Source organism: Oncorhynchus mykiss, chromosome 2 (assembly GCF_057628025.1).
Source record: "Oncorhynchus mykiss isolate SJ-2025 chromosome 2, ASM5762802v1, whole genome shotgun sequence".
NCBI lineage: Eukaryota > Metazoa > Chordata > Actinopteri > Salmoniformes > Salmonidae > Oncorhynchus > Oncorhynchus mykiss.
The window spans coordinates 9,524,791-9,545,988 of NC_143023.1; the positions used below are offsets into that span (position 1 = coordinate 9,524,791).

Consider the following 21,198-nt stretch of genomic DNA (forward strand, 5'->3'; position numbering starts at 1 on the left):
ATAAAGGTATGTGGACACCCCTTCAAATTAGTGGATTCGGCTATTTCAGCCACATCCGTTGCTGACAGCACACAGCCATGCGCACAGTCATATGATGCCACCTTTCCAACAAGTCAATTCGTCAAATGTATGCCCTGCTAGAGCTGCCCCATTCAACTGTAAGTGCTGTTATTGTGAAGTGAAACGTCTAGGAGCAACAACGGCTCAGCCACAAAGTGGTAGGCCACACAAGTTCACAGAAAGAGACCTCCGAGTGCTGAAGCGCACAAAAATTGTCTGTCCTCGGTTGCAACACTCACCACCCAGTTCCAAACTGCCTCTCGAAGAAAACGTCAGCACAAGAACTGTTCGTCAGCAGCTTCACTAAATGGGTTTCCATAGCCGAGCAGTGGCACACAAGCCTAAAATCAACATGCGCAATGCCAAGCGCTGGCCATTGGACTCTGGAGCAGTGGAAATGTGTTTTCTGGAGTGATGAATCACGCTTCACCATCTGGCAGTCCGACGGACGAATCTGGGTTTGGCGGATGCCAGAAGAACACTACCTGCCCCAATGCATAGTACCGACTGTAAAGTTTGGAGGAGGAAGAATATTGGTCTGATGCTGATATTTCATGGTTTGGGCTTGGCCGCTTAGTTCCAGTGAAGGGAAAACTTTGTGGCAACAGTTTGGGGAAGGCCCTTTCCTGTTCCAGTGTGGGAGAACTTTGTGGCAACAGTTTGGGGAAGGCCCTTTCCTGTTCCAGTGTGGGAGAACTTCGTGGCAACAGTTTGGGGAAGGCCCTTTCCTGTTCCAGTGTGGGAGAACTTTACAGGTCTGCACAGAGCCCTGACTTCAGCCACATCCAACACCTTTGGGATGAATTGGAACGTTGACTGTGAGCCAGGCCTAATCGCCCAACATCAGCGCCCGACCTCACTAATGCTCTTGTGGCTGAATGCAAGCAAGTTCCCACAGCAACGTTCCAACATCTAGTAGAAAGCCTTCCCAGAAGAGTGGAGGCTGTTATAGAAGCAAAGGGGGGGATCTCCATATTAATGACCATGATTTTGGAATGAGATGTCTGACGAGCAGGTGTCCACAAACCTTTGGTCATATAGAGTCTGTCACTTTTTTATTGAATGTTTTTATTGAACCTTTATTTAACTCTGTCAGTCAGTTAAGAACAAATTCCTGTTTTACAATAATGGCCTCGGCCAAACCCTCCCCCGACCCGGACGACGCTGGGTCCATTGTGTGCCGCCCTGTGATTCAATGATGAGTCTCCATTAAGCATGCTTTTTAGTCCAGGACTAGGCTTCATCTGTGTCTGGGAAACTGGCCCTGTAGCCTATCCATTGACTGCAAATGAAGCAGGACACCACCTATGGTATGTAGCTGTAGGATCTAACATGGGCACTGTCTTCTAGCCTATTGTCATTATTATTATTATTATTAGACAAATAGATAATGGAAAGAGATCCAAGAACACATATCTCACATCACAGACGTCACAACATGTAACACTCTCACCAGTCCAGACGACTTGTCTCTATTCTCTCTCTCTCTCTGCTGTGTGGTGGGTGAAGCCTGCTAGTGTGACTCCTCAAGGTAAAAACAGACACGGACTGTGTCCCACATGGCACCCTATTCCCTATGGGCTCTGGTCAAAAGTAGTGCACCATATAGGAAATGGGGTGCCAATTGGGAAGCAAACACCTGCCATTGCCATGCCAACATCTCAAATGAAGGCTGTGATCGTCACTCTAACCGCCATGGGGGCTAACGAGAGACAGATCTGTTATAGAAATAAACACGTTGGGGACAGGCGGTCACGGAGCTGTGTGGTGGTAGTGTTGGCCCATGGTGTCAGAGAGGAGGCTAGTGCAGTGGGAGTGCAGCCACTGGTTATGAGTCACCCTGTCCCCTGTTGGCAGGGCCCTCAGAGGGGAAGAATTTGGGCATGGGGCAGGGTGCTGCTTGTCTCTCCCTGGTGCTAAAAACAAATTGGACCTGTCATTCATAAATCTCCTTTACCCGCCAGTCCCTGCCGTTGGCGCTTAGTGATACCTCTCCACCAATGAGGAGGCCCCATCAATTCTTTCGCTCAAGGAAAACTGCAGGTGAATTAATATCTAGTAGTAACAGTTTATTGTATCTTCTTCAAAAAGCCAAAGAGGTTGATTCAGTGCTCCTTCAGGGCGTTTAGCTTAAAAACAAAACTCTGTGTTAAATTAAGCAGACAGCCTGACATCCGTGACAGTCTTTCACACATTGTCTATATTAAGACCCAGGCAGCTCAGAAAGTCTGTTATATTTAGCCGTAGTTACTGCTGCTTCCGTGTTCTCCTCCTGGTATTTGCAGTGCATCAACAGCAGATTTCAGTTTCACGTATAACATTTGACATAGTCATTTCTGAATCCTAAACTTAGCCGTAGGCAGCCACAGATATAACCAGATAGACATGGGTCTATTTTAATGTCGGTGTATGATGCTGGTTAATTCAAAACAGACATGATGATAATATCTGGGGCAAAGATCTGCCTTCTTTACTATGGGTTCTGTTTAACAGGGTGCTGTGTCTCTCTCTATACAGTCTGCACTTCACCTGAACAACAGATGGCTTATGTTGATAAGAAGTGTAAGGAGTAGTTTGAAAAAAATATTTCAACTTATAAAATAGTTTTCCCGCCGACTTAAAATGTTGCATCTTACAATGTAACTGTACCTTTGGTCATGTTAACTTTCGAAATGGACGTTACTTAAAGTCTGAAGGTGGCTGGGGTCACTTACCTTTCTGGAACAACTACCATTGTCTAAATGGAAGAATCTGCAGTGGAGAGTAAACCTCGCATCCTCATTCCCTATTCCCTATGCACAGTTGAAGTCTGAAGTTTACATCCACATTCGCCAAATACATTTAAACACAGTTTTTCTTAATTCCTGACATTTAATCCTAGTAGAACGTCCCTGCCTTAGGTCAGTTAGGATCACCACTTTATTTTAAGAATGTGAAATATCAGAATAATAGTAGAGAGAATTATTTATTTCAGCTTTTATTTCTTTCATTACATTCCCAGTGGGTCAGAAGTTTACATACACTCAATTAGTATTCGGTAGCATTGCCTTTAAATTGTTTAACTTGGGTCAAACGTTTTGGGTAGCCTTCCACGAGCTTCCCATAATAAGTTGCGTCAATTTTAGCCCATTCCTCCTGACAGAGCTGGTGTAACTGAGTCAGGCCTCCGTGCTTGCACACGCTTTTTCAGTTCTGCCCACAAATTTTCTATGGGATTGAGGTCAGGGCTTTGTGATGGCCACTCCAATACCTTGACTTTGTTGTCCTTAAGTCATTTTGCCACAACTTTGTAAGTATGCTTCGGGTCATTGTCCATTTGGAAGACCCATTTGCGAACAAGCGTTAACTTCCTGATTGATGTCTTGAGATGTTGCTTCAATATATCCACCTAATTTTCCTACGTCATGATGCCATCTATTTTGTGAAGTTCACCTGTCCCTCCTGCAGAAAAGCAACCCCACAACATGATGCTGCCACCCCCGTGCTTCACGGTTGGGATGGTGTTCTTTGGCCTGCAAGTCTCCCCTTTTTTCCTCCAAACATAACGATGGTCATTATGTCCAAACAGTTCTATATTTGTTTCATCAGACCAGAGGACATTTCTCCAAAAAGTACGATCTTTGTCCCCATGTGCAGTTGCAAACCGTAGTCTGAAATTTGTGGAGATGTTGAAAAACGAGTTTTAATGATTCCAACCTAAGTTTATGTAAACTTCCGACTTCAACTGTATTTATAGTGCCCTACTTTTGAACAGGGTCGATATGTCTCTGGTCAAAAGTAGTGCACTAAATAGGAAATAAGGTCAAAGGTGTCCTTTTTCCTCACCTCTTAGAGCTTGGACCCTTACGAAAAAACACACATGAATTTCACTTGTGAACACGTGAAGTGTTCCAAAAACACATGTTGTCATGTGATCACTTGTGATCTTATGTGAAGTTAATGTAATAATGTGAAAACATGTAAAGCAACATGTGATAACCATTTCCTTTCATGTGATAACCATTTCCTTTCATGTGTTAACCATTTCCTTTCTGTAAGGGGAGGAGTCACATCGCTGTGTTGTGCTCTATGATTCTGCTGGAACCTCGATAGGTTGGGAGCCACAATGCTGTGCTGATTGATTCTGATGGAGTCACAGAGCTGTGCTGTATGATTCTGATGGAGTCACAGAGCTGTGCTGTATGATTCTGATGGCGTCACAGAGCTGTGCTGTATGATTCTGATGGAGTCACAGAGCTGTGCTGTATGATTCTGATGGCGTCACAGAGCTGTGCTGTATGATTCTGATGGAGTCACAGAGCTGTGCTGATTGATTCTGATGGAGTCACAGAGCTGTGCTGTATGATTCTGATGGAGTCACAGAGCTGTGCTGTATGATTCTGATGGCGTCACAGAGCTGTGCTGTATAATTCTGATGGAGTCACAGAGCTGTGCTGTATGATTCTGATGAGTCACAGAGCTGTGCTGTATGATTCTGATGGAGTCACAGAGCTGTGCTGTATGATTCTGATGGAGTCACAGAGCTGAGCTGTATGATTCTGATGAGTCACAGAGCTGTGCTGTATGATTCTGATGGAGTCACAGAGCTGTGCTGTATGATTCTGATGGAGTCACAGAGCTGTGCTGTATGATTCTGATGGAGTCACAGAGCTGTGCTGTATGATTCTGATGGAGCCTCAGCTGGATTCTCCAGACCAAAGTGGAGCGTCTTAATACCCGTCACAGTGAGGGTAGGGAATTAAATATTAAATGAATAAGACATCATAGTGCTGGGTTCTCCCTCAGCCAGCCAGCAGGTGTTTCTCTGGCTATATTTAATACCATTAGAGAAGCAACAGCACCATACCGCCAGGGTCCTTGCTGTCTGTCTGACTCACTGCAGCCAGCCAGCAGAGAGAAGCAGCAGCACCGTACCGCCAGGGTCCTTGCTGTCTGTCTGACTCACTGCAGCCAGCCAGCAGGTGTTGCTCTGGCTATATTTAATACCATTAGAGAAGCAGCAGCACCGTACCGCCAGGGTCCTTGCTGTCTGTCTGACTCACTGCAGCCAGCCAGCAGGTGTTGCTCTGGCTATATTTAATACCATTAGAGAAGCAGCAGCACCGTACCGCCAGGGTCCTTGCTGTCTGTCTGACTCACTGCAGCCAGCCAGCAGGTGTTTCTCTGGCTGTATTTAATACCATTAGAGAAGCAGCAGCACTGTACGGCCAGGGTCCTTGCTGTCTGTCTGACTCACTGCAGCCAGCCAGCAGGTGTTTCTCTGGCTATATTTAATACCATTAGAGAAGCAGCAGCACTGTACGGCCAGGGTCCTTGCTGTCTGTCTGACTCACTGCAGCCAGCCAGCAGGTGTTTCTCTGGCTATATTTAATACCATTAGAGAAGCAGCAGCATTGTACGGCCAGGGTCCTTGCTGTCTGTCTGACTCACTGCAGCCAGCCAGCAGAGAGAAGCAGCAGCACCGTACCGCCAGGGTCCTTGCTGTCTGTCTGACTCACTGCAGCCAGCCAGCAGGTGTTTCTCTGGCTATATTTAATACCATTAGAGAAGCAGCAGCACTGTACGGCCAGGGTCCTTGCTGTCTGTCTGACTCACTGCAGCCAGCCAGCAGAGAGAAGCAGCAGCACCGTACCGCCAGGGTCCTTGCTGTCTGTCTGACTCACTGCAGCCAGCCAGCAGGTGTTTCTCTGGCTATATTTAATACCATTAGAGAAGCAGCAGCACTGTACGGCCAGGGTCCTTGCTGTCTGTCTGACTCACTGCAGCCAGCCAGCAGAGAGAAGCAGCAGCACCGTACCGCCAGGGTCCTTGCTGTCTGTCTGACTCACTGCAGCCAGCCAGCAGGTGTTTCTCTGGCTATATTTAATACCATTAGAGAAGCAGCAGCACTGTACGGCCAGGGTCCTTGCTGTCTGTCTGACTCACTGCAGCCAGCCAGCAGGTGTTTCTCTGGCTATATTTAATACCATTAGAGAAGCAGCAGCGCCGTACCGCCAGGGTCCTTGCTGTCTGTCTGACTCACTGCAGCCAGCCAGCAGAGAGAAGCAGCAGCACCGTACCACCAGGGTCCTTGCTGTCTGTCTGACTCACTGCCGTACGCAGCCCTTTCATTGGTTCACAGGTTCACCGCTGCGCCTGGAACACCTCCGGTGCTGCTACAAGATAGTATTTTGTCAAGTACTTACCACTAAGATGAATATTCCCTGTCACTAGAGGAAGGCTGTGTGCTACAGGTGCTGGGCTGCTCTTTGACAGGAGTTCCTCTGTTATTTAAAATGAGCTGTTTTTAGAACACAGAGGAGAGAGAGAGAGAAGAGAGAGAGGGAGGGAGGGAGGGAGGGAGGGAGGGAGGGAGGGAGGGAGGGAGGGAGGTGAAGTACAGTCTTGGGGGAGTCCCCTTTGCTCTCTTCACTCTCTGAATGTAACAAAGAAATGAGAAAACCCCTAGCATCAAGTAAACAAAACACAAACTGGGAGGATAAGGAAATATGGTGATGGTATCTTTGATTCCATTCATGTAGCCTTTCTCAAGACAAGGTACAGGTTACAATGCAATCATTATTATTGTGTTTGTGGCATGATGTGTGTATGAATTTTTTATTTTTTTCTCCCAATGTATCAACTCTTACATAGCGATAACAGTCTAAATAGGATGATGGTAGTTTACCCCAGTGTCACACAGCAACTGTAGCTAGGATAGGAAGGATGAGACAAGGAGACAACACGCAACAAGACTCGATATCTGTTCTGCAGGAAGGAGGGATATTATTATGACGCCTGCCGCCGCCTGCAAACGTTACCATGGCAGCCAGTTAGGGTGGTAGTGGTGGTGGAAAGGGTGTGGGGTTGTCAGAGCCCAGGATTGCGGCACTTGCTTTAATGTTTCTATTTATAATCATTTATAACGACAGCGCCGCCCGCTGCACCACACAGAGGGGTTGGTTGGATGGTGTAATGAAAAACTGGTTGCACCGCCACCACCAAGCGGAGGAAAGACAATATGTTTCACATTATCAGTGAACACTATAACAGGGAAGGCATGTTGTTCACGGACAACTGGGCTAATGGAGACCTTTTCTGGTAGGGCTCAACTCTGACCAACTTGGGTTTGACATTTTATGCGTTTTACATGTGCAGCACGAGTGAGGAACGCTTAGTCTGCGTCCCAAATGGCACCCTATTCCATATATAGTGCACTACTTTTGACCAAAACCCTATATGGGGAATAGGGTGTCATTTGGGATGCAGACTTCTAGTGGCCACCGATTCCCATAGTGTGAACAGGTACAGTGAACGCTGTCAGGACTCTCACAACAGGTGCTGCCTGAAACACTGCCTGTATTTGTTCTCCTAAATGTGACCCTTGAGAAGATTACGGCAGTGAATGCACCCGATAAATCTCCCCTCAGCCTTTGGCATTTTAAGTAGGTTTGAATATTTTCTTTCAGGCTAAAAATGGAAGAGACATGTATAAGGCCTGTACAGTGTGTACTCTTCTCACAATGTGACTGATGCCATGACAAGAATAGAACTAGAATATTATCTAAGAGTTGGAAAAAAGCTAAACGTAGCAGTGAACAAAATGTCCTGTCACCAGAGAACAGTAGTTACTATCTGGTATTATGAGACATGGGTTGCTTTAAAACAAAAGGCTTGCTGTTCTCCATAACCTCATATGACAGGAGGAGAGATACAGTGACACAGTAACCTGGGTTTAACCATCCTCTCGTCTGGGGCAGAGAGATGGACTAGCCTTGTCCTCTATGGTGTAAATGAGAGGAGGAGAGATACAGTGACACAGTAACCTGGGTTAAACCATCCTCTCCTCTGGGGAAGAGAGATGGACTAGCCTTGTCCTCTATGGTGTAAATGAGAGGAGGAGAGATACAGTGACACAGTAACCTGGGTTAAACCATCCTCTCCTCTAGGGCAGAGAGATGGACTAGCCTTGTCCTCTATGGTGTAAATGAGAGGAGGAGAGATACAGTGACACAGTAACCTGGGTTTAACCATCCTCTCCTCTAGGGCAGAGAGATGGACTAGCCTTGTCCTCTATGGTGTAAATGAGAGGAGGAGAGATACAGTGACACAGTAACCTGGGTTAAACCATCCTCTCCTCTGGGGAAGAGAGATGGACTAGCCTTGTCCTCTATGGTGTAAATGAGAGGAGGAGAGATACAGTGACACAGTAACCTGGGTTTAACCATCCTCTCGTCTGGGGCAGAGAGATGGACTAGCCTTGTCCTCTATGGTGTAAATGAGAGGAGGAGAGATACAGTGACACAGTAACCTGGGTTTAACCATCCTCTCGTCTGGGGCAGAGAGATGGACTAGCCTTGTCCTCTATGGTGTAAATGAGAGGAGGAGAGATACAGTGACACAGTAACCTGGGTTAAACCATCCTCTCCTCTGGGGAAGAGAGATGGACTAGCCTTGTCCTCTATGGTGTAAATGAGAGGAGGAGAGATACAGTGACACAGTAACCTGGGTTAAACCATCCTCTCCTCTGGGGAAGAGAGATGGACTAGCCTTGTCCTCTATGGTGTAAATGAGAGGAGGAGAGATACAGTGACACACTAACCTGGGTTTAACCATCCTCTCGTCTGAGGCAGAGAGAAAACATTTTGACATACCAATTAGGATCTGGCAAAAAATACTTGAATCAGTTGTAGAACCCATTGCCCTTTATGGTTGTGAGGTCTGGGGTCCGCTCACCAACCAAGAATTCACAAAATGGGCCAAACACCAAATTGAGACTCTCCATGCAAAATTCTGCAAAAATATATTTTGTGTACAACGTAAAACACCAAATAATGCATGCAGAGCAGAATTAGGCCGATACCCGCTAATGATCAAAATCCTGAAAAGAGCTGTTAAATTCCACAACCACCTAAAAGGAAGAGATTCCCAAACCTTCCATAGCAAAGCCATCACCTACAGAGAGATGAACCTGAAGAAGAGTCCCCTAAGCAATCTGGTCCTGGGGCTCTGTTCACAAACACAAACACACCCTACAGAGCACCAGGACAGCAACACCATCATGAGACAACAAAGGACCCCAGCACCAGGACAGCAACACAACCATGAGGAAACAAAAAGATAATTACTTGACATATTGGAAAGAATTCACAAAAAAACTGAACAAACTAGAATGCTATTTGGCCCTAAACAGAGAGTACACAGTGGCAGAATACCTGACCACTGTGACTGACCCAAACTTAAGGAAAGCTTTGACTTTGTACAGACTCAGTGAGCATAGCCTTGCTATTGAGAAAGGCCGCCGTAGGCAGACCTATGTGCTCACTGCCCAGAATATGAGGTGGAAACTGAGCTGCACTTCATAACCTAATGCCAAATGTATGACCATATTAGAGACATATTTCCCTCAGATTACACAGATACACAAATAATTTGAAAACAAACCTAATTTTGATAAACTCCCATATTTATTGGTAAAATAACACAGTGTGCAACCACAGCAGCAAGATTTGTGACCTGTTGCCACAAGAAAAGGGAACCAGCGAAGAACAAACACCAATGTAAATTCATCCCATATTTATGTTTATTCATTGTCCCTTTTGTACTTGAACTATTTGCACATAATATGACATTTGTAATGTTTTTATTATTTTGGAACTTTTGGAGTGTAATGTTTACTGTTCATTTTTATTGTTTATTTAAAATGTGTTTATTATCTAATTCACTTGCTTCGGCAATGTTAACATATGATTTTCCCATGCCAATAAAGCCCTTAAATTGAATTGAATAGAGTGAGAGAGAGAGAGAGAGAGAGAGAGAGAGAGAAAGAGAGGCAAACCAAAACATTTTTATTTTTATTTTGTTAATATTTCAAACATTAAATTGTAAACCAGAGATGTGTTCTGGTTGATGATGCAGAGTGGAGGGAGTCAAGAGGGAGCACATCCCCTAAATGGATGCTTTATTTATTTATTTATGGAGCCGTGAACAGACAGGATTTTCATGTAAATACTTGAAATAACTACTGAGACATGTCGTGCCAAGGGTCCATTGAGTCTCTGTGCTGTTGCCCTAAGTGGGCTCCCTGAAGACTTGAAGGCTTTGTGTCAGGAAGTGATCTGCTGTTTGTTTATAGAAACTGTAATATAATTGTGGCTTTTCGAGGATGACACGAGAAGAGGAGACGCAGGGAGGAGGAGAGACAGAGGCAGGGAGGAGAGGAGGAGACGCAGGGAGAAGAGGAGACGCAGGGAGGAGGAGAGGAGACGCAGGGAGGAGAGGAGGCAGGGAGGAGGAGAGGAGACGCAGGGAGGAGGAGAGACAGAGGCAGGGAGGAGGAGAGACAGAGGCAGGGAGGAGGAGAGGAGACGCAGGGAGGAGGAGAGGAGATGCAGGGAGGAGGAGAGACAGAGGCAGGGAGGAGGAGAGGAGGCAGGGAGGAGAGGAGACGCAGGGAGGAGGAGAGACAGAGGCAGGGAGGAGAGGAGACGCAGGGAGGAGGAGAGACAGAGGCAGGGAGGAGAGGAGACGCAGGGAGGAGGAGAGGAGACGCAGGGAGGAGGAGAGACAGAGGCAGGGAGGAGGAGAGGAGACGCAGGGAGGAGGAGAGGAGACGCAGGGAGGAGGAGAGACAGAGGCAGGGAGGAGAGGAGGCAGGGAGGAGAGGAGACGCAGGGAGGAGGAGAGACAGAGGCAGGGAGGAGAGGAGGCAGGGGGAAGTTCCTGTCTTTGGTTCCTGTCTCTCTCTCTCTTTTCTTTTGGCTCTGTGCCCAGAAGCTGTCTTTCCCTTCGAAAGTTTCTCCTCTTTCCTCTGCTGAAAACACCATGCACTTTGTATTGGGACTCATGTAATGCAAAGCACAGTTTGTTCTCTGCAACAGGACTGTTAAGTAACGCAGAGTGGGAACTCACTAAGACTAATGTAGGCATGTTTATGAATATGAATATAATATAGGAAAAGATTGTGCTCATAGTTCATATTCCCTCCCCTCCCTCCCTCTCCCAGTGGACATTAAGCCAGAGGTACTTTTGGATCCCGTGTCTCCGTTGGACCTGCGTACAGACCTGAGGATGCTGGGGCCTGGCTCGGACCCGGGAATGTGGGAGCGTCAGTTGCAGCAGGAGCTGCTCCTCATCCAGAAACAGCAGCAGGTCCAGAAACAGCTGCTGATCAGCGAGTTCCAGAAGCAGCATGAGAATCTGACCCGCCAGCACCAGGCCCAGCTCCAGGAGCACCTCAAGGTCAGGACTACAACATCAACTACAGTATACTATAGCAACAGTAGTATAGTATAGCATAGCATAGTACAGTATAGTATAGCATAGTATAGCAACAATAGGATAGCATAGCATAGTTAGCAACAGTAGTATAGTATTGTATAGCAAAGAATAGTATAGTATAGAACCTGACACCAGGCCCAGCTCCATGAGTAAATCAAAGTCAGAATCCCTCACGGTTAAACAGAACAATAGTTTACAAACAGTAGTATAGCATAGTCAGAGTACAGTATAGAAATAGTATAGTATAGTAATAATATAGCCAAATATAGTAATAGTATAGTAATAATAGAGTATAGCATAGTAATAGCAGGATAGTATAGTAATAGTATAGTACTATTATAGTACTAATATAGTATAGTATAGCAATAGTACAGAAATAATATAGGAATCGTATGGCACTAGTATCGTGATAGTATATAAATAGTATAGTAACAATATATAATTAGTATAGTAATAGTATAGCAATAGCGTAGTAGTATAGTCGTCCTATAGTAATATTAGCATGGTATAGTAATAGTATAGTAATATTAGCATGGTATAGTAATAGTATAGTAATATTAGCATAGTATTGTAATAGTACAGAATTGTATAGTAGCAGTATAGTGATATTAGCATAGTATAGTACTAGAATAGAAATAGTATAGTAATAGTTTAGCAATATTAGCATAGCATAGTAATAGTATAGAAATAGAATAGTAGTAGTATCGTATAGTAATATTATAGTAATCGTAATGTATAGTATGGTAGTAGTAGTATGGTGTAGTAATATTGTAGTAATAGTAATAGTATAGTATGGTAATAGTATAGTAATATTAGCATGGTATAGTATAGTAATTTTATAGTAATAGCTATAATACTGTATAGTATAGTATAGAAATGGTATAGTATAGGGATAATATAGCATAGTATAGTAATAGTAGGATAGTATAGTAATGCTATTGTAATAGTACAGTAATAATATAGTATGGCATAGTAATAGTATAGTATAGACATAGTATAGTAATAGTATGGTAAAAGCATAGTAGTATTATAGTGATGGTATAGCACTGGTATAGTAATATTAGCATAGTATAGCATAGTAATAATATAGTGTGGTAATAGTATACTACAGCACTATAATAGTATAGTAGTAGCATAGTAGCAGTATAGTAATAGTAATATTATAGTATAGTAATTGTATAGTAATATTAGTATGGTAATATTAGCATAGTAATATTATAGTAGTAGCAATAATAAGGTATAGTTTAGTAGCATAGTATACTATAGTAATAGTATAGTATTGTAATAGTGAATATATAGTAGTTCTTAATTTTTGTGTGTGTGGTACGATATCTTTGATACAAGGTTGCTAGAGTATAGGCTATGCTAGGAGAAAAACAGTCACAGATACTCACTGGAAACAATGCTTCAAATGCATTCGGAAAGTATTCAGACCCCTTCCCCTTTTCCACATTTTCTTACATTACAGCCTTATTCTAAAATGGATTAAATGAATTATCATCAATCTACACACAATACCCCATAATGACAAGGCTAAAACAGGTTATTAGCTTATTTACATAATTTATTTTTATTTTACCAGGCAAGTCAGTTAAGAACAAAAATGGTAAAAGAGGTTAGTGCTGTTTGAGCCTGTTGTCAGGACCGGCCTGTTCTACATGACTCCTGCGAAGGTGGTAAAAGAGGTTAGTGGTGTTTGAGCCTGTTGTCAGGACCGTCCTGTAGTATATTTTGCAGAGGACGGTTTTCTGGTCCATGTCAGACTTTTCATACCCAAACCACGTCCATGCGGCCGAAGTAGCCCCTCTTTTAGGTACGGCTCTGTGTCTCTGTGCTCTGTGTCACGTTCACTCTCCTCCATGTTTGTTTGTTTAAAATTTACTTCCAAATTACGAAAAATATTTCCGTAAAGAGTGTGATTTGCGACTAAATAAACGATAGAGCATAATATGAAACGATAGACGTTTTTCTATCGTCGCACAATATATATCATCATATCGCCCAGCGCTATTTGGAACTACCAAGACTCATCCTAGAGCTGGCTGCTTGACCAAACTGAGCAATCGGGGCCTTGGTGAGGGAGGTGACCAAGAACCCGATGGTCACTCTGACAGAGCGCCAGAGTTCCTCTGTGGAGACGGGAGAATCTTCCAGAAGGACAACCATCTCTACAGCACTCCACCAATCAGGTCTTTATGGTAGAGTGGCCAGATGGAAGCCACTCCTCAGTAAAAGGCACATGGCAGTCCGCTTGGCGTTTGCCAAAAGGCACCTTAAGAATTCCCAGAGTATGAGAAACAAGATTCTCTGGTCTGATGAAACCAAGATTGAACTCTTTGGCCTGAATTCCAAGCGTCATGTCTGGAGGAAACCTGGCACCATTCCTACGGTGAAGCATGGTGGTGGCAGCATCATGCTGTGTGGATGTTTTCAGTGGCAGGGACTGGGAGACTAGTCAGGATTGAGGGAAAGATGAACAGGGCAAAGTACAGAGAGATTAAAACCGGCTCCAGAGAGCTCAGGACCTCAGACTGGGGTGAAGATCCACCTTCCAACAGGACAACGACCCTAAGCACACTGCCAAGACAACGCAGGAGTGGCTTCGGGACAAGTCTTTTAACGTCCTTGAGTGGTCCAACCAGAGCCGGAACTTGAACCCGATCGAACATCTCTGGAGAGACCTGAAAATAGCTGTGCAGCGACGCTCCCCATCCAAACTGACAGAGCTTGAGAGGATCTGCAAAGAAGAATGAGAGAAACTCCCAAAATACAGGTGTTTGTAGAGTCATAACCAAGAAGACGCAATGCTGTAATTGTTGCCAAAGGTGCTTCAACAAAGTACTGAGTAAAGGGTCTGGATACTTATGTAAATGTGATATTTCCTGTTTTTATTTTTAATACATTTCCAAAAATGTTGAAAAAACTGTTTTTGCTTCGTCATTATGGGGTATTGTGTATAGATTGATCCATTTTAGAATAAAGCTGTGACTTCAATATGATCTAGTTATTTTCAGTACAGGTTTCCCCCTTTTTACCAGGACTACACTACACAGCACCTTCACCACTATAGTTTGTTACTCTATGGCTGGGGTCCATACTGTCTGACTGACTGATTGACTGGATCTCTCTCTCTCTCTCTCTCTCTCTCTCTCTCTCTCTCTCTCTCTCTCTGTATCTCACTCTCTCGCTCTCTCTGTATCTCTGTATCTCCCTCTCTCTCACTCTCTTGCTCTCTCTGTATCTCTGTATCTCTCTCTCTCCCCTTCTCTCTCTGTATCTCACTCTCGCTCTCTCTGTATCTCTCTCTCTCTCTCTCTCTCTCTCTCTGTATCTCTGTATCTCTGTCTCTCTCTCTTTCTCTCTCTGTATCTCTGTCTCTCTTTCTCTCTCTGTATCTCTGTATCTCTGTCTCTCTCTCTCTCTTTCTCTCTCTGTATCTCTCTCTCTCTTTCTCTCTCTCTCTCTGTGTGTTAGCTGCAACAGGAGCTGCAGGCCATGAAGCAGCAGCAGGAGCTGGTGGAGAAGGAGAGGAGGCAGCAGCTGCAGCAGCAGCAGAGCCAGCAGGAGAAGGAGCAGGAGAGACATCGCAGGGAGCAGCATGTCCTCTGTCTCAGCCTCAGGGGCAAGGAGCGCACCAGAGAGAGTAAGGGCTCACCACCGAGTCCACTCACCACAGCTAACTCTCTGCCCAATCACTGATAACTAACCCCCTCCCCAACTCAATTGATACTGCATATATAGATAGATAGAGGGCTCGTGAACGAGATTAACCGATAACTAACTGCTAGATTGTAACAGTGCAAGGCTGTACACTGAGATGAACAACCAATGGGGAAACAATAATTCTAATTTCCTGTAGCGACATGTGATCATTAATGAGACACGAGCCAAGGCTGTAGTGACTAGTGATGACTAATGAAACACTAGCCAAGGCTGTAGTGACTAATGAAACACTAGCCAAGGCTGTAGTGACTAGTGATGACTAATGAAACACTAGCCAAGGCTGTAGTGACTAGTGATGACTAATGAAACACTAGCCAAGGCTGTAGTGACTAGTGATGACTAATGAAACACTAGCCAAGGCTGTAGTGACTAGTGATGACTAATGAAACACCAGCCAAGGCTGTAGGGACTAGTGATGACTAATGAAACACTAGCCAAGGCTGTAGTGACTAGTGATGACTAATGAAACACTAGCCAAGGCTGTAGTGACTAATGAAACACTAGCCAAGGCTGTAGTGACTAGTGATGACTAATGAAACACTAGCCAAGGCTGTAGTGACTAGTGATGACTGATGAAACACTAGCCAAGGCTGTAGTGACTAGTGATGACTAATGAAACACTAGCCAAGGCTGTAGTGACTAGTGATGACTAATGAAACACCAGCCAAGGCTGGAGGGACTAGTGATGACTAATGAAACACTAGCCAAGGCTGTAGTGACTAGTGATGACTAATGAAACACTAGCCAAGGCTGTAGTGACTAATGAAACACTAGCCAAGGCTGTAGTGACTAGTGATGACTGATGAAACACTAGCCAAGGCTGTAGTGACTAGTGATGACTAATGAAACACTAACCAAGGCTGTAGTGACTAGTGATGACTAATGAAACACTAGCCAATGCTGTAGTGACTAGTGATGACTAATGAAACACTAGCCAAGGCTGTAGTGACTAGTGATGACTAATGAAACACTAGCCAAGGCTGTAGTGACTAGTGATGACTAAAGAAACACTAGCCAAGGCTGTAGTGACTAGTGATGACTAATGAAACACTAGCCAAGGCTGTAGTGACTAGTGATGACCAATGAAACACTAGCCAAGGCTGTAGTGACTAGTGATGACTAATGAAACACTAGCCAAGGCTGTAGTGACTAATGAAGCACTAGCCAAGGCTGTAGTGACTAGTGATGACTAATGAAACACTAGCCAAGGCTGTAGTGACTAATGAAACACTAACCAAGGCTGACGTGACTAGTGATGACGAATGAAACACTAGCCAAGGCTGTAGTGACTAGTGATGACTAATGAAACACTAGCCAAGGCTGTAGTGACTAGTGATGACTAATGAAACACTAGCACATGCTGTCGTGACTAGTGATGACTAATGAAACACTAGCCAATGCTGTAGTGACTAGTGATGACTAATGAAGCACTAGCCAAGGCTGTAGTGACTAGTGATGACTAATGAAACACTAGCCAAGGCTGTAGTGACTAGTGATGACTAATGAAACACTAGCCAAGGCTGTAGTGACTAGTGATGACTAATGAAACACTAGCCAATGCTGTCGTGACTAGTGATGACTAATGAAAGACTAGCCAAGGCTGTAGTGACTAGTGATGACTAATGAAACACTAGCCAAGGCTGTAGTGACTAGTGATGACTAATGAAACACTAGCCAATGCTGTAGTGACTAGTGATGACTAATGAAACACTAGCCAAGGCTATAGTGACTAGTGATGACTAATGAAACACTAGCCAAAGCTGTAGTGACTAGTGATGACTAATGAAACACTAGCCAAGGCTGTAGTGACTAGTGACAACTAATGAAACACTAGCCAAGGCTGTAGTGACTAGTGATGACTAATGAAACACTAGCCAAGGCTGTAGTGACTAGTGATGACTAATGAAACACTAGCCAAGGCTGTAGTGACTAATGAAACACTAACCAAGGCTGTAGTGACTAGTGATGACTAATGAAACACTAGCCAAGGCTGTAGTGACTAGTGATGACTAATGAAACACTAGCCAAGGCTGTAGTGACTAGTGATGACTAATGAAACACTAGCCAAGGCTGTAGTGACTAATGAAACACTAACCAAGGCTGTAGTGACTAGTGATGACTAATGAAACACTAGCCAAGGCTGTAGTGACTAGTGATGACTAATGAAACACTAGCCAAGGCTGTGCCTTGGGCTTTATTGTTGCATGTTCTTCCCCCACTAGAGGGAGATGTTCCTACATTACATGTGGATCCACTCAGAAATATCAATTATATGAGAAATAAAATACATGATATTTGGTGTGCTAGTTATGGATATAGTCAAAAACTATACAATGTGAAATATTTCAGAGCAATACAATGTGTGGATGTGATGAAAACATACTATAGAATAGCTAAACCCAGTCTCTAACATTTCAATGCAACAATATGTGTGGATGTGATGAAATCTACTGTAGGAATATAGTGCTGTATAGATATACCTTTGGTAAACAGTCCCTGCGTCCCCAATGGCACCCTATACCCTATATAGTGTGCTATTTTTTAAATATTTTTCATTTGACCTAAGTAGTGCACTACAAAGTGAATAGTGTGCCATAGGGGACACAGTATCTAAGTCTGTACCCCCTGAGCCCCAGGGTGACCCCAATCCCGGTCCCTCTCTGAGTCTGTACCCCCTGAGCCCCAGGGTGACCCCAATCCCGGTCTCTCTCTGAGTCTGTACCCCCTGAGCCCCAGGGTGACCCCAATCCCTGTCTCTCTCTGGCTGCTGGTCTCACAGGTGCTGTGGCCAGTAATGAGGTGAAGCAGAAACTCCAAGAGTTTCTGTTGAGTAAATCAAACAAGGACCTGTCTACTGCCGGAGCCACACACATGCTCATCCACCACCCCAAGCTCTGGTACACGTAAGTACACACTGTTGTGATTCTGTCTAGTAACTTCTTCCACTACCCACTGTTGTGATTCTGTCTAGTAACTTCTTCCACTACACACTGTTGTGATTCTGTCTAGTAACTTATTCTTCTACCCACTGTTGTGATTCTGTCTAGTAACTTCTTCCACTACCCACTGTTGTGATTCTGTCTAGTAACTTCTTCCACTACACACTGTTGTGATTCTGTCTAGTAACTTCTTCCACTACCCACTGTTGTGATTCTGTCTAGTAACTTCTTCTTCTACCCACTGTTGTGATTCTGTCTAGTAACTTCTTCCACTACCCACTGTTGTGATTCTGTCTAGTAACTTCTTCCACTACCCACTGTTGTGATTCTGTCTAGTAACTTCTTCCACTACCCACTGTTGTGATTCAGTCTAGTAACTTCTTCTTCTACCCACTGTTGTGATTCTTTCTAGTAACTTCTTCCACTACCCACTGTTGTGATTCTGTCTAGTAACTTCTTCCACTACCCACTGTTGTGATTCTGTCTAGTAACTTCTTCCACTACCCACTGTGATTCTGTCTAGTAACTTCTTCCACTACTAGACAGTCTAAAGCAAGCACACCATTTTTCTTCAGGAAAATGAACTTTTCTAGTTACTATTTATCATTCAAAATGATGTATATATATTCATATATATCACTATTTGCACCTGGCAAGAAGAAATAAACCAAGATTTGTGACGTGTTGGCGCTGTGTGTTCTGTGTCCAGGTCCTCCCACCACACGTCTCTGGACCAGAGTTCTTCTCCCCTGGGAGGCATGTCTCCTGTCTGCCACTACACACTCCCCTCCCCTCAGGACGGACAGGACGACTTCCCACTGAGGAAAACGGGTACGGCCACACACACACGCACCCACGCACACACATAATAGTATGAACTGCTTGGTGGTCATAGATGATAATAGTATGAACAGCTTGGCAGTCATAGATGATAATAGTATGAACAGCTTGGCGGTCATAAATGATAATAGTATGAACTGCTTGCTGATCCTAGATGATAATAGCATGAACTGCTTGGTGGTCATAGATGATAATAGTATGAACTGCTTGGCGGTCATAGATGATAATAGTATGAACTGCTTGGCGGTCATAGATGATAATAGTATGAACTGCTTGGCAGTCATAGATGATAATAGTATGAACAGCTTGGCGGTCATAGATGATAATAGTGTGAACTGCTTGCTGATCCTAGATGATAATAGCATGAACTGCTTGGTGGTCATAGATGATAATAGTAGGAACTGCTTGGCGGTCATAGATGATAATAATATGAACTGCTTGGCGGTCATAGATGATAATAGTATGAACTGCTTGGCAGTCATAGATGATAATAGTATGAACAGCTTGGCAGTCATAGATGATAATAGTATGAACTGCTTGCTGATCCTAGATGATAATAGCATGAACTGCTTGGTGGTCATAGATGATAATAGTATGAACTGCTTGGCGGTCATAGATGATAATAGCATGAACTGCTTGGCGGTCATGGATGATAATAGCATGAACTGCTTGGCAGTCACAGGTGATAATAGTATGAACTGCTTGGCGGTCATAGGTGATAATAGTATGAACTGCTTGGCGGTCATAGGTGATAATAGTATGAACTGCTTGCTGATCCTAGATGATAATAGCATGAACTGCTTGGTGGTCATAGATGATAATAGTATGAACTGCTTGGCGGTCATAGATGATAATAGTATGAACTGCTTGGTGGTCATGGATGATAATAGTATGAACTGCTTGGCAGTCATAGGTGATAATAGTATGAACTGCTTGGCGGTCATAGGTGATAATGGTATGAACTGCTTGGCGGTCATAGGTGATAATAGTATGAACTGCTTGGCGGTCATAGATGATAATAGTATGAACTGCTTGGCGGTCATAGATGATAATAGTATGAACTGCTTGGCGGTCATAGATGATAATAGTATGAACTGCTTTGGCGGTCATAGATGATAATAGTATGAACTGCTTTGGCGGTCATAGGTGATAATAATATGAACTTTCTGTTCAATAAAGGAAAGGTAAACATGAAAAAAGTTGGGACTGAACTCGTAAACGGCGACCATGTTCGGTACAACCACACGATCACGCACAACAGCATACACTCAACCACATACACCAGCATACACTCAACCACATACACCAGCATACACTCAACCACACACACCAGCATACACTCAACCACACACACCAGCATACACTCAACCACACACACCAGCATACACTCAACCACACACACCAGCATACACTCAACCACACACACCAGCATACACTCAATCACACACACCAGCATACACTCAACCACACACACCAGCATCAATTGACCAAACTCAACCACAATCAAACTATTTCTAACACTTCATTCCAAATGAACTGCAGGACATTCCAAAGTCCTTTATATCCTTCTCTTCTCATGAGTGTTAGCATTAAGATACGTGTGGATACATCCTTCAATAGACATCTTGTCCTCAACCAGTAGTGTGTGTCTGTCTGCAGGGTGGTACAATGACCTTCCATCAATGAGTTATTAATACAATGAATGTGCTGTGACCTCTGTCATCCCAGGGTTACCTCTGTGTATCCACACAGCATTTCCTGACCATACTGATGACCTGCTAATGACACCAGTTAGGCCTATTATGACCTTTGAACCTCCACCCCGCCCCCAAGGCCCCTCTCACCCCTCGTACCCCTTCAGGGGACCCCTTACTCAAATAATGGGGAGGGGTTACGAGGTAAGCCAGAGCAGTAATATCTATCAGAATCCTTCCCTCCTGTTTGACCTCTCCCAACACAGAGCCAGACGTGTGAAACCCCGACAGAACACGAACACACACTGTTGACAATATCATACAAAACCAATGCAATCTTTTTGTTGTTGTATTGTAAGTTGATGATGCTATATATTGTGTCTTATTTTCCTCACAAAGACATAGGCTACAATACTGATCCCTAAGAACAATCTTTGGTTATTTATTGTGTTATTAGCGATAATACACAGACAAAAGGCAAGGCCTCACTGTTAGGGCTTCTCAGTTGAACAGTTAATGGACAACTTAAAGCACCTTTCATTTCTTCAGAGTTATGAGCTCCACTAACTCTTTTGAAAACACACAACTTGTCAGCAAAAGGCAGCTCAGGTTTGTTGGTTTAAAGCTGAGGATCTCTCTAGGGAACACTGTATAAATAAGAATTATACCTCCCTCTTGGTTTC

At 44.1% G+C, this 21,198-nt stretch overlaps 1 protein-coding gene across 9 annotated transcripts in view; it reads left to right on the plus strand.

Annotated features, from left to right (window-relative positions):
• Positions 1-21,198, plus strand: part of LOC110514591 (histone deacetylase 9-B-like) — a 112,023-nt gene that overhangs the window by 65,742 nt on the left and 25,083 nt on the right. For 6 of the 9 annotated variants that reach the window (XM_090187605.1, XM_090187610.1, XM_090187591.1 and 3 more), the window contains 4 exons: positions 11,045-11,280; positions 14,794-14,962; positions 17,822-17,945; positions 18,691-18,812. In XM_090187605.1, the coding sequence (XP_090043731.1) occupies positions 11,110-11,280; positions 14,794-14,962; positions 17,822-17,945; positions 18,691-18,812 (586 nt within the window). In that variant the 5' untranslated portion in view covers positions 11,045-11,109. The remainder of the gene's footprint in view (positions 1-11,044; positions 11,281-14,793; positions 14,963-17,821; positions 17,946-18,690; positions 18,813-21,198) is intronic. The other 3 variants (XM_090187616.1, XM_090187597.1, XM_090187588.1) reach the window with 1 other exon arrangement.